Here is a 14,181-nt window from a genome sequence, read left to right on the forward strand (position 1 = left end):
GTTCAAAGTCTGTACTGGCAATACTGGCCCTGGATTTACTTGGTATCAGATCACACAGCACTACATACTCTCCAAAAACCTTAAGACTGTGTTTAATCTGCAAAATTAGCCAAGGTCATTTTTGAATTGGATGATTAGGATGGTCTAATTAGAAGTGGACGATGGTGAATCCTGTGATTTAAAAACAACTACACATTTTGCCAACTTGTGGAAGCTGAAGTTATTGCTGCTGGAAAAGAACCTCATAAAAGATGGAAACCAACTTAAAAGCCAGCGTGCTCCCTTCTCTGCCTCTTGCTTTCTTTCTTTTTAGTTGTTTTTTTTTCTCACCACTTTTCAAATCATCATATTGCACTTGGTGTTTTTTAGCACACACAGTGCCTCCTGTGGCACAAAGCGCCACTAATAATTACTAATGGCTTCTGGCAAAGTAAGTGTTTGGAAACCTTGTTGGAACATGGGAAGAAAATTGCGTTAAACATCAAAGGTTACTTTCTTTTTCAATATGTCTTCTTTGCGTATGATGAATTTGAGTTGCAATGACATCCACGCTGAGTGGGTTGGACGTGTCTGCCGTTTCCGCCGAGGGGTTTGTAGGGTCGCATTAGCATCAGGAAACTGTTGTGTGATGTGTAATTTAGTTCTTTTGAGGCTGTTTTTCACTGCTGAGAGGGAGGAGGACTGAGAGTTTGATAGAGGTATCAACCTGTGCCTGAGGCTTTTAAAAGGTGTGTGTGTGTGTGTGTGTGTGTGTGGTGTGTGTGTGTGTGTGTGTGTGTGTGTGTGTGTGTGTGTGTGTGTGTGTGTGTGTGTGTGTGTGTGTGTGTGTGTGTGTGTAGTTTGAGCAAGCCCAGGCTTTATATTAACCAGGCCACCATATTTTCGGATCCTAATGCGCTTTTGTGTGCAAATTTTTTTTATTTTGTGCTGCAACATCTGAAGACCTCTACGTTGTCCTCAGCTCTTATTCACTGGAATTGAAGACTGCCGTATTGCTCGGTTAGGCCAGTTAATTTCCTCACATTGACTCAAAATGTTGAGTCTAGCTGAGCTCATTCCCGTTTGCCCTGATCTTTTTTTTCTTCCTCTCTGTCATTTTCTCTCTGCTACTCTTGAGTTCACCTCTCCCTCACTCCTTTCATCCCTTCTCTTGTTCCCTCTCCCTCCTTTTCAGTGGCTTCTCAGCGGATGAATAATTCTCAACCTCCTGCGGCAAAGAGTTGCTTTTGTCCCACGCTTGCTCTGCCAGTCTCTTCGTTCGATTACTGGTGGGAATTTTCCTTCATGGCGTTCTTCTGTCTGTCTGCCTGCTTCAGTCTGCGGCTGTTTTTCTCACTGTCCCGTCACATGCCTCTCCTTTCACCCTGTCCTCCCCTCTGCTTCTCACTTGTTCTCTGACAGGTGGTAGTGAGACTGTGCAAATTGAATTCAGAGAATTGGGCTGTGGCTCTCCATCACACTGCAGCCCTAAAGGACCTTCGGTGTCAAACTAGAGCCAGAGGTTCACATGCACTCAGCTGCGAGGTCATCGTATTAACATGGTAATGGTCCCTCATGCCTGCTGGATACTCATCACGAGTCTTACAGCCATGCTTCAGCTAAGGTCAAACTCAGAACTAATCTTCCCTCGGAGTAGCAGTGATGGTTAATCTTCAGGCAGCACATGAGCTTGCTTCGCTTTCAAGTGAGACGCACTAGAAAGTGAAGTGGATCTCATCTCATTCCAGATGGATTAAACAGAGCAGAAAAGGAGCTGAGGACAGTCTAACTACATGTGCCGACAAGTACGAGGCTTCGAGCCCCGAGAAGCATAATAGTATTCCAGTTTCTGTCAGTCACAACCACTTTCCCAGAAGAAATGCAGACAAAACTGAACACATGTTTTTCCTTTGTAAACTGAGAAAGAAGACTTCGCTCTGAGTCTCACGATAATAAACAGCCGACTCCGTGTAGATCAGAGGTGTTAACAAAACCTTCATTTTCTTTTTGTGTGCGACTTTGTTATGCTCTCTGTTCTTTGTCTTATTTCAGCTTAGAGAACATCTTCTTCTGATTTGGTTTGACTCTCTCTTGTTGTGTCGAGCTTACCGAACAGGCAGTTTACCTCCTTCTGTACTGTGTGTTGTTGCTGTATCTGATCAGGCTCATTTCCTTTTGATTGCCTTTGCAGATACCATAATGTTGGAGCGCAATTATAGGAACTTTAATAAAAATAACAAGAACAGTCCAAGGTAAATATATGGTTTATTGGTAGGACTGTAGTCATGAGACAAGTCTTGGGACTACCTGCTCTGCAGGTTGTTTCAATTACTTGATTTCTGTGACGACTGACAAAGACAAACCTGCAAAGTTCCTGTTTTTCAATATTTCACAAGCTTCAATTGGATTAAGTCTAGACAAGTACACGAGAAAAGGCAAATATGTAAAGGCAAGCATTGCCGTCAAAGCATTGAAACTTCAGAAGGGGCTCAGAATAAAGGGAACTTGGAAAAAGAGCGTTATCTGTTCATTAATGTGTGTTAATTGGAGTCTTTTCTCAAGTAAGCAGGACTGACAAGGAAACAGTGTTTGAAAAAGTGCTGGATTTTTGTGCTTGACAGTGTTTTTGATGTATGTATGTTTAAGATTTGTTATCTCTGTTTGTACTAGGGGTGCTTTTTTGCCTTTATCTGACAGTTCAGCAGGAAAGAGCAGCGGAAGACGCACAGCAAAGAGCTACAGTTTCTTGTAGTGGGTTGACAAACAAACATAAGGTTGGGGTCTAGCTCTACCAGAAGCCATTAATATGGAACATGGAAAAACAGCCAGAAGACTTGACTTTGTGATTTTTCAATTTAAAATAAAATACATTGAATGTCCTTCAAGAAGCCTGGAGAACTATTCCTGAAAACTACTTAAAGTTTGCCTTTTATTATGTATTTAAGTTTGTGTTAAATCGAAACATGTTTTCCTAGTAACATGTAAAGAAATGAGGAGTCTTTTGCACAGTACAAGCTTATTTACATATGCATCTTTTGGCTGGAATATGTTTCACATGTCAACCAACCAAGAGTCCGAAGAAAATGTGTTTCTGGTTTAAAACTTGAGATATTTTCTCAAATAAACTCAGGAGACAATGCCAGGAGAGTAAAGCTGGGACATTGACTGAAGCGGTCACTCAGATGCAGCGCACAGGAGGAAACGGTCCACTTCGATGCATTCTTAACACTGAAAATACTCCCTTTGGTGTGGGTGAGGGAACTCTTAGGTAGAGGTAGTAGGCAGGATGGATGATGCCCGCTAGCTTGCTTTAAATTCACCACACATTTTCCTGCTCTGTCCTCACAATCGGACATCACACTGACTCGGCAGCTGGCAGATTAAACCCACGTAAAAAGTTTGATTTGAGACATTGGAGTTCCCATATTCAGCTGTTTTCAGGAAGGTTTAGAGCTGCAGTGCATGCGTTAAAAACGGTTTTGTTGTAACATTTTGTCCCCTGCACTTACAGCTAGGTTTGTGTGGCTGCTATTGACGAAGGCAATCTCATTTGCCCGAACATTCTGCGGTAATCAGTCAGCATTTGTCTCTGTCCACCATGAGGATGAGCAATGCTACAGCTGCTATGGACTGATGAGCCAAGTGGACCTGAAAAGGGAGCCGGTGGAGGTTTCATTCTGTTGCTATGACTGATGTCAGCTTTTGTGTAGTCGCATGCTAATGAACCCAACCTTATTATGTTCATTTTTTTTACTTGTTTTTGCTCTATCCTTGAGCTTCGACTCCTGTGGCTCCCGTTTCTGTCTTAGTAAGGAGATTTTTTTAAAATTGGGCTTCTTTGTTTTTTAGGGGGTGGAAGCTGAGCTGTCGTAATGAGTCATCTGGTGTTATGCACAATTCAAATGTTTCTGGAAGCAGTTTTCATCTTTAACAATTCCCTGTCTTCATGACTCACCACCTTCCTCAGCAATTGTTCACATGGTTTATGGTCTCCGTTTCTTACTGATGCAGATTTAATTTGTTTTTCTGACTCCACTGTCTTGCCGTTTCCGTTTCCAAGTGAGTTATCCGCACTTCCCTTCTGCTTCTTCCTGTACACTCAGCAAAATCAGATTCCACAGACATGACTGGCACTTCCTTGTAAAGGTGAATTTTGTGACACACAGATTTTCAACTGGATGCCTAGTGCATGGCCCAAATCCATGATGAAGAGCAGGGCGTAATACCACTCTTCACCTGAAGCTCCCAGTCATATATTTGATGGCAGATGTCACAGTTGTGCTGTGTTTTCTCAGTTTAAATACCAAATTAGTTTGCAGCCTCAGTAAGGGTGAAAAGCTGTGCGGTTTCACCCACTCGAGCAAATATTGTGCTGAGTAATGTTGTAATAGTCAAGCTGTAGGTAATGTTTTCAGTAAAACAGATCCCCATGGACATATTGCTATAGCCAAGCATCTCAAGCCTGCCCTTGGAGTGAATCCTCAGTGAAAATAAGAAAACAGTGGCCCCACAGGGATCAGCACTTTACTCACACCAGTCCTGAGTCACACAAAAGCAAGGTTGTATTCAAGGAAGCCATCAGATGACCTTGTTTGTGTCACTGGCACAGTCTCCACAGTATCACCCTTTAAAGCGTTGTGAAGACTGAAGATAAATTCATGCTTCATTCTCTCCAGGACTCCGAGCGTAGCAGTGCGTACACCCAGCTTCCTCTCTCTCACACACACGCGCGCACACACGAACAGAAACCCAAAACAAAGAGCTCACTACTCCGTGTCTCCATTACTCATGTCTAACTGGCAGAGTGTTACTTTATCTGGCCGAGACTGGAGACTTCACATGTCGAGATCTGTGTATAGAACAAGAACGACATTGAATAAGCGACATTCGAAGCCTTTTGATTCCCTTTTTGTTGCAAATTCTATGCATTGCACTACATTACTGCTAAACTTTCCCCAAAAACCTCACACTTTTAGACATTTTATCAAAGCTTGTCAAAATAAGAGTTCGTAGCCATGCTGGTGATGCAGTCCTGGTTCATTACCTCTGTTCTGTCTCCTGTACAATCTGCAAAATCAGATGGATAAATTATTGTTATATTTTAAACAGACTTTAGCTGTGCCCAGAGATGATGATGATGATGATGAAGAACTCTACCGACTTTTGTATTTTCTCTTCCCACCATTATGAGGTTGATTTTGACCAAAATGTTTCACCAACTGAGTGACATTCATATTCTTACAAAGCCAGGTTTTTGGTGATTTAGACAAACAAAATACAAGATGGTGAGAAAGTCTGGGGTCAGAACTGCCTTAATTCTCTGTGGTACAGATTCAACAATGTACTTCCTCAGAGATTTTTGTCTATATTGAAATGATAGCCTCACACAGTTGCTCCTGATTTACTGGCTACACGTCCATGATGTGAACCTCCCATTCCAACACATCCCAAAGGTGCTCTACAGGATTGAGATCAGGTGACTGTGAAGGCCATTTTACAGACAAACCAGTTTGAGATGATTGCAGCTTGGGATATGGTGTCTTATCTTCCTGGAAGCAGCCATCAGAGGGGGGAGACACTGTCTTTTCATGGTCGGCAACAATACTCAAGTAGATCATGTTTAAATGGTGCTCAATTGTTACTAAAGTGTTAAACACCTTAAAATGTGCCCAAAAAATATCTCCCACCTCATTAAACCTCCAGCAGCCTAAACTGTTGAGACAAGATAGGACGGACCCATGTTTTCATCTTGTTTACACCAAATTCTGAATTTTTGCATCAGAAATCAGGAATCTTCAGACCAGGCTTTTTCCAGTCTTATGTAGTCAAGCTTTATTTTGGATTGTGTGCATTGTAACATCTGTTTCTGTGGCACGGAGTGTGGTCTTCTGCTGCCAGAGCCCCTAAGCTTCAAAGTTGGTCATGTTGTGAATTCAGAGATGCTTTTCTGCCTACCTGGGTTGTAACAAGTGGTTACTGCCGCCTTGATGTGAACTCAATTCAGTTTAACCATTCTCCTCTGACATCAACAAGTCATTTTCACCCAGAGAACCACCGCTTACTAAACATTTTCTATCTTTCAGACTGTTCTCTGTAAACCCTAGAGATTGTTATGTAGGAAAATCAGAGTAGATCAACAGTTTCTGAAATACTCAGACAGCCCATCTTGCATCAGCAACCATGCCACATTCAAATCACCTTTCTTCGTCATTTTGATGCTCAGTTTGAACATCAGCAGGTCATCTTGACCATTCCTGCATGTCTAAATGCCCTGGGTTGCTGCCATGTGAGTGGTTGCCCTAACAACGTATCTGAGTGTGTAACGAATACCACTGCTGCAAAGCGCACTACCTTTGATCATTTTATTGATGTTAATTAAATGTGAAATGTAAAGAAGCATAAAATAATAATAACTCTCACATCAACGTTAAATTAATTGAAAATGTTGTAATTATCAATTATTAATGAGTCACGGATCAATCAAGGAATATCTACACAGGTGTTCAGTGCACCTTTTTTAGAAACATCACTCCCGTGTGTTACCTAAAGCAAGTCTGTGTTTTTAAAATTCTCAGAGCTTATTCTAATTTAGCTATTTGAGTGTCCAGAGCCTTCAAAGATTCGATCACAGTCTCAAAATGGCAAAAAAGAAATATTTCTTATGAATTTCATCAGCGTGTTATTGCTCAAAGACATAAAAAGTGTGCTGCATGTTTTATTCAGCAGTGAATTATTCTCTCTATAGAACAGCACAGTCTGGCTTTAATTATAACTAAGCAAAACAAAAAAATACACCAGTGACTGAAGTCTGAGAAACATACGCCTCGCAGGTTCCAAACTGGCACTTTAAATGGGCTCTGCAAAATCTTTTTCTGGAAGCACAGCATCCTGGTGTCGCCTCTCCACTGTTGACGTTAAAACTGTTGTTTTGCTGTAACCTTTCATAAAACTGCCAATTAAGGACCTGTGAGGTGTCTTTTTCTCTAATGCACTTGTCCTTTTGCTCAGAATTGCACTGTGGCCTCCTTCTTCCTTCTATTCTGGTTAGGGCCAGTTTGTGCTCATCTATGGACTGAGTGGCACACACCATCATATAAAATCTTAATTTTTTCTTTTATTTGTGACAATTTCCTCAATAAAGAAGCATCCTTTCTTTTAGAGCAAAAATACTCTGACAAATTTGAGATGAAAGCTCCTTTTTTCAGGTCAATTTGAAACTATAATCAAACCCATAAAGGCTAATAATCCAGACACTCAGGTAGCCAAATGTATTCCTTGTGCAATCAGCAGAACGGTTTTCAGCTGTGCATACACACTCGTGAAACGATAAATTGGCCTTTTAACATCCGAAACCTGCAGTAGGTACTGAAATTTGTTTCAGTGGAATACAAGACTTTACACCTACGGATATACTCCAATAAAAATAATGAATGACTCATAATTAATGGCGCCATCCATCACTGATTGTAATTTGGAACATTTATCATCAGTTAAAATAGAAAAGGGGTGAAGTGTGCTTCAAAAATAAAGACATTTCTAAGCGACCCCAAACATTTTGAGCAGCAGTGTTTTGGCAAGTGTAAATGATCATATTCATCAAGTTGATAAGTTGATGCATTCTGCTCCAGAAACTTGAAAGATAAGCAAATAGTAAGCAAACATGGCCAGTATGAAAGGCATGAAATGAAATTTGCTAAGGTTGCTGTTCGGCAGAACCCTTGACAGAAAAAAATGGACGAAGTATCAACTGTGATTGATTACCTCTCTTAGGTTTCAAGCCTGTGCAGCTTTATTTTTTCTACTATACTGACACAAACTGATACTAATGGCTGCAACAAAAAAAGAGCCTACAAGTCGAGATACACTTTAATAATAGTCAGCGGCCGGTGATGTGAACCATGCAGAGTTTGCAATTCAAGTATTAAAACATGCAAAATGTGGAGAAAAAAAACAAAACAAACTTTTACATCATTTCTGATTTTTATTTTTATTTTTTTATTTTTTTTTTTGGGGGGGGGGGGGGGGGTGGCTTTATTGGACAACTGGAAAGAATAATGAAGGCTAAAATTTGGGCCCAAGGCGAGGAGTTCCGCAGAAAAGACGCTAACCAGAGCCAAGGAAGTCTCGCCAGCTTTCGCTGAAGCAATCTAATTATAGACTGGCACGCTAGCTTTAATGATGCAATGGCTGCTAACTTTAAAAAAAGTTCTCCTGTGTGTTCGTCCCTGCTCTCGTCTATCTCAGACATGTTTTTTTTTGTTTGGTTTTTTTTGCTGTGCGGGACAGAAACAGCAGCTGCTCATAAGTATTCACAGTCCTGCTCGTGGATTAGCAGAGACAAAATGTGAGCGTAGATTGGACTGCACACTGCGCTGCCTCCTCCAGAACACAGCGGGCCCTTCTCATTCTCTCTGAGCGCTAACCACAGCTGTTCAACACCATTTGACTTTTCCTAACAACAATGTTCTCAGATGGCTGTGCCCACTTTTGTTCCTTCTCGCTGGAACAGTTGCTCTTCTGGTTTTCTTTAATGTCTTTGTCTCTCAGTGGTGTGTTGGATGAGAGCTCGTTGCCTTGCTGACCAAAACGGTGATGGGACGCTGTTCAGGATGATGTTTGTTGATATCACCGTGGTTGTTATAGTGATTGCCTTGGATTTGTGGCCCCACTCATCAGTTTCAACTCTTGAGTGTTTTTTGCACGCTGAGCCTAGTCCAGTAAGCCCCATATTTCTGCATTGTGTCATCAGGCATATGTGCATTCAGATGAAGAGGGAGAAAAGATGGCACTCTTTCATTTTCTCTCCTCGACGTGAACACGTGCACCATGTATCGGTTGCGTTGTGACTGCCATTCAGGACAGCTGCACCGGCTCGCACCCATACGTACACGCACTGCGAGGCCATAAGTCACCATTTCTGCACCACCTCCCAAATACTCACATTCATGTAACCGTGTCATCGCTGCTCTTGCCCCTCCACCCCGTTGTGCGTGAGCTGACTCTACTATTCCCTCTTTTTCCATACATTCCCCCTGCCTGCCTCTCTCCCTCCCCTCCCTCTGATCCTCTGTCACTACAGCTGTGTGTCAGCTGTTGGCCTGTCCCAGTCTACTCAGAGATGAAGCTGAAATGTAAAGGGTCTGCAGGGAAGACAGCCTGGCCCCTCTGTTTCACCCAGCTGTCACTCCCACTTCAGACTTCCACATATCATTAAGGCTTCTTTCTTCCTTCTTGCTTCCCTATCGGAAGTTTTCTTTGTTTTTTTTATTTATTTTTTATTTTTTTTAATTTCTGTAAGAGTCACATGCTTGATTGGTTTCTTTGGGCTTCTAGTTTTTCCTGCCTTTGGTGTTCCCCTGTCTACGTCTTGGTGTTTATTGTTGGTCATTCTTAGCTTTGTGTTGCTTTGAGGGTTCGTTTTTTTGTTTAGCTCATCTTTTTACTGTTCTTTGACATGGATCCAAATTTCACGAGGATCGCTCCTACTCCTACAGTGTTGGTCGGGATTTAATCAAACACACACTGATCACCTAATGGGGCTTCACGGAAACGTTGCAGAAGGTCAATGTCGGATTTGTTGTTTTATGTGCACTTTTCCATTTTCACAGCATAACCTTCATGCACACCACCCACAATTTCACCAAATTCTCACTTTTCATTTACTGAACAATATTCAGTTCAAACCACTTAGTGAAGCCCTTAACATCAGATTCTATGTGTTGATCCATTTGGCACCTTTAGATCACTTTACCACGTGTGGTGCGTAGCATTTATATCCTGCTCAGTGTCGTTATCTTATTGGTCATTATGATTGAGGGAGTGGTCCTATTGGTCGACTCCCACATTAGGAAGGTTTAAGCCTTTGTATCACCATTAGACATCACATCAGACATGATCATGCTTTATTTTTACCATGTTTATTAATGACCATGTAGTCATAATGCTCATGAAGTCAAACAGTTTTGTTTGGTGGTGAACAAGATTAACAAGACTCCAGAATGACTGTATATGTATATGTATGTGTATACATATATAACTGTTGCCTTAAGGCACATTATTTTGTAAGGCAGAGCCTGCAATGTTACATTAAAAAAAACTCCAACAATCACACTATCCCCTATGAGCCAGCAAAAGTGGGAAGGAAAAACTGCCTTTTAACAGGCTGTTCTTTTCCTCCTTGGTGGTCAGCAGCCCTGCTCTTGTTAGTATTTGTTTCCCTGAGATGTGTTCCCACCTGTATATTGGCCCTCTGTGCATATACAGTGTTACGGTCTTTCATCTGTCTGCTTACCTCTCACTCCTCGTGCTTCCCGTGCTCCTTTTGTGGTTTCCTGTTTTGTTTAACGTCTGGAATTCTGGGACTCTAGAATCAGCCATTTACAAAAAAAAAAAGCTCATTCTGTTTGTTTTGCCGTCTCCTGTGTCTTGTATTTCCATCCAAAATCTACACTTGCATGATATGCTCTGGTACCAGTTTATTAGTCACTAGCTAAAACTATATAAATATAGCCCAACTGTTAACACAGGAGACCTGCAGTAAATCCTGCCTTCTTGACGGGTATAATGTACTGTTTTTGCTGAAACTAGGGAGGTATTTATTGAACTTTATTGCCGTTTTGGAAGCTCCATACATAACAGTGCAGTTCAGCACCACGGACTAAAGACTCCAGAATGACCATAAAGTAAAATCCACACCTCTGTAAAACAGTTTAGACAAAAAATAAACATGCTAACTTTCACAAGGGAACGATTCATTACAGCTTTGGAGTTTTTTTGTTTTTTCAAATTTTGAGAGGTGTACCTAATAAACTGGCCACTGAGTGCAGCTGTTTTAATGTTTAATGATCTTTAGAGCCTTTCTCTCTCTCGGTCGAATAAAACAATGTCTGTAATAAGCAAGTAATTTACTCAGTACTAACCTATCACAGGCTGCGTTTGTGTCCTCATTAACTCCAAACACTGACATCTGTCCTGTTCCCTTTCTTGTTGGCTCTCATTTCTTCAGCCTTACAGTTTCATCTGTTTGTTATTTATTACAAACAAGCGTCTGTAACTGGCTGCTCCAAATGTGCTCCATCTCGTAAAGTAGGTTTGAAACCAGTAATTTGGAGATGAATGGCATTTCAAATACAGAAGGAATATAATTCTCTTGGAGTAGATGGTTGATGGCTAATTATACCATCCTTGGATACCAGGCTGTTTCGTTTGTAGCCTTCATACAGGCAGCTTAGTATTATTGTATCGTGGCATTCTGGTGCCAGAGAGAAAAACAAATTAGCCTGTGAAAGTGGCCTTTGTTATACGGCTCTGTGCTTGCTTCTCTGGGGCTTTTGGCTCATTTCTGCATTTGGCATTGAAATTGTTGAGAAACAAATGATTGTGAGACACGTGACGTGCTTTGGAATAAGAGGATTTAACCGAGGGTTGAGTTCTCGATGGCGATGGCGGGTCTGTGAGCTTTGCAGTCTGGGGGTAGGCCTGTATGTGTGCATGTGAATGTATATATATGTATATGAAATGATTTGTGGTGTGAATTAATTAAAAAAAAAAAAAAAAATTTTATAGGAGATGTGGTTCTAAATGCCTTTTTCTCTGCGACAGGTATGCCTTTGGTCGTCAGTCTGACTCCCAACAGGTAACCAGGTGTGTTGCTGCTCTCATGGCCTTGACAACCCTGCGAGTGTTCCCTGTCGCTGTGGTCACCATCCTGGCAGTGCTGGCGTCGTCTGCAGAGGAGCATGAGTGGCACTTTGATCCAGGTGGGATGTCATCTATACATGTGTAGAGCAAAAAACATCATATCCTCAGTTTGACTTTGTTTTTGTTTGTGTCCTATTTTGTCCCCCAAACTCAGACATGATTGCATTTTCAAACCTGTTACCCTCTTCCTCTCCTTGGGCACAGCAAACGCCTTCTCCGCTGCTCTGAAATTCTCCTCACATTCTCAGATCAGTCAGCCTCATTCTCCATCCACTATCAACAGGCTATCCTGTGTCCTCTCCCTGTCTGCCAGCCAGTTGTTTGAAACAGGAGAATAAGATAGCTAGGCAACCCCCCCCCCCCCAACCGCCAGCTTGTCAAGACCGCAAGACCGCTAATGCACAAGCAGTTCGTGAAAGTGTCAATCAAAATGTCAGGGAAGGGAATGCATGAGGAGTTAGTGAATGTGTGCCAGCCAGGTGTAACCAGAGGAGAGTGTCTGCAGGGCGGCCAAACTTTGGACTGGAGCAGCTGGTCTGTGAATAAGAGCAAATCTGTAATTGTCATTACTGACTTAATTATACATTTAGTATTTATCCCCTGCTGCCAGCATGTGACATTTAAGCAATATTTAAGCTGATATAAAACAAAAAAACCCAGCAAACATTTGAGTAAATTTATGAGTTTTTGCATGAAGTTGCTTAAAGTCTACCCAAATTACAACTGAAACAAGTAGTCGAATTATTAAACATGATATTTGCATGGGCGGTATCTTGATTAGCATCGCTCTGGATAGCAAAACATACTCTAGCTGTGCTGTTCTGTCCTGGACAGTCTTTTGGTGCCAGAAGATTTAAATCTGTGGTGGACCTGATTGGATGCAGGTAAACAGTCCACATAGTTTTTAGTTTTTTTGTTAAGTATCTGTGTTCATAAGAAATCACTGGTGCAGGGGAAAGGAAATCTTGGCCCAGATATCTGCTGGCTTCACTGAAAGCAAAAATCAGGTGAGATGACTAGCCAATGAGTTCCCAGATTTTTTTTGTCCAATGCTTTAATTGCATGATTACCAGACACCTGAAAACTGAGAATATCTCCAACATCCTGAAAAATTAAGAAATTGTAACAAACAACTTCAACTAAAACAGGGTAAAGAAAGTAAGAAAGTTTGTGGCAATTGCTTCGTTTACATTTTTGGTGCAGGCTTTCAAATAAAGTGCACATCTTACCAGTGGAGTACCAGAGACCCAAACTAGAAGTGAACAGGTAATGGCTAACAGTAACACAGCCAGTGTGAGTCCTTGAAAGGCCTGATGGTGTTTTTCATAAAATGAATATTTGATTTTAGTCATTTGTGTCTGCATCTCCTACACTGACTGCTTTTTAGCTTTCAAATCCCATTAGACAATGGATTGTTTTCCCCATAGACTGTATATAAAGGATGGACTGAATCACCAGGGCATTACCCGCTGGTTTGTGATGTCTCGTTTAGAAGCTTTGGCTGGAGCCATCTTACATTTGTGAAACCATACAATGGATATATGCTTTATATGGTCAATTTACTCCTCGTGGGTCTGTAACTCACAAAACAAACACATTGTTTTATTTAAAAAAAAGACTTAAAACAAGCTATTAAGATCATCTGAAAATATTCACTAACAGTCTTTTTTCATGAACAGAGGAGTCTCCGTCCCCTGTTGCCAGTGTTTCTTCCATCTTTTATGTACATATTTTTATAAATATATCCTTTTACTTCTTGATCTTACGGTTTCTTGAGCTCTCGGTTGAAGTTTAGCTGCTGGTAGACGGTGATAGACTACGATCAGGGCAAACATTGTTCTCTGAAAGTAAAGATTCTTTTCCAAACAGTTTTCAAGAAAGACTTCTCTGATGGTCTCTGACACATAAGATTAAGCTCGTTCTGGTTGTGCTTATCTTTTTATTATTTAACTGACAGAAAAAATTATATAGTAAAAACTGAAGAGGAGTGATTGGTATTGGAAAAAGGTTATTATTTACAGCTCTAATTAAAAAATTGTTTTGGGAGGAGTAATCACCTGTTAAATGACTGTTTGATTTATTACTTAATCATATCCGTGAATCTAGATAAATTAGCAGGCTGTGTAGTGCAATAGAGACGCTCGCATTTTGTCTTGTTGAAATGATTAAATCAAACTTGGCAGTGTGAGCAGCAAGGTTTGGTGCATGCGCTAAAGTTTAATGTAAGATGACAGACAGAGAAAGTGAAGCCAGAGGACACAGCGGGGCAGAGACGAGAGAGCGAGAGGTGAAAAGACTGCAGATGGCGGGCTGTTGACTGGCGATGTGGTATAATGATGATGATGTAATGAAATGGGCACCTGTCCTCAGGGTGTGGATGAATTATGTGTGTGTGCGTGTGTGTGTTGCGTCCGTTGAGAGGTTTTAGGGTTTGTCATGCGGCCCGACATTCCTGTTCACTGAGTCAATGACAGAAACTGAGTTAGACGCCCACCCAACCCC

At 41.3% G+C, this 14,181-nt stretch overlaps 1 protein-coding gene across 5 annotated transcripts in view; it reads left to right on the forward strand.

Moving 5' to 3' along the window:
* The window catches only part of ddr1 (discoidin domain receptor tyrosine kinase 1), a 46,641-nt gene that overhangs the window by 4,653 nt on the left and 27,807 nt on the right, over positions 1-14,181 (forward strand). For all 5 annotated transcript variants that reach the window (XM_085177037.1, XM_085177036.1, XM_085177035.1 and 2 more), the window contains exon 2: positions 11,581-11,738. In XM_085177037.1, the coding sequence (XP_085033163.1) occupies positions 11,639-11,738 (100 nt within the window). In that variant the 5' untranslated portion in view covers positions 11,581-11,638. The remainder of the gene's footprint in view (positions 1-11,580; positions 11,739-14,181) is intronic.

Source organism: Neolamprologus multifasciatus, chromosome 11, assembly GCF_963576455.1.
Source record: "Neolamprologus multifasciatus chromosome 11, fNeoMul1.2, whole genome shotgun sequence".
Lineage (NCBI taxonomy): Eukaryota > Metazoa > Chordata > Actinopteri > Cichliformes > Cichlidae > Neolamprologus > Neolamprologus multifasciatus.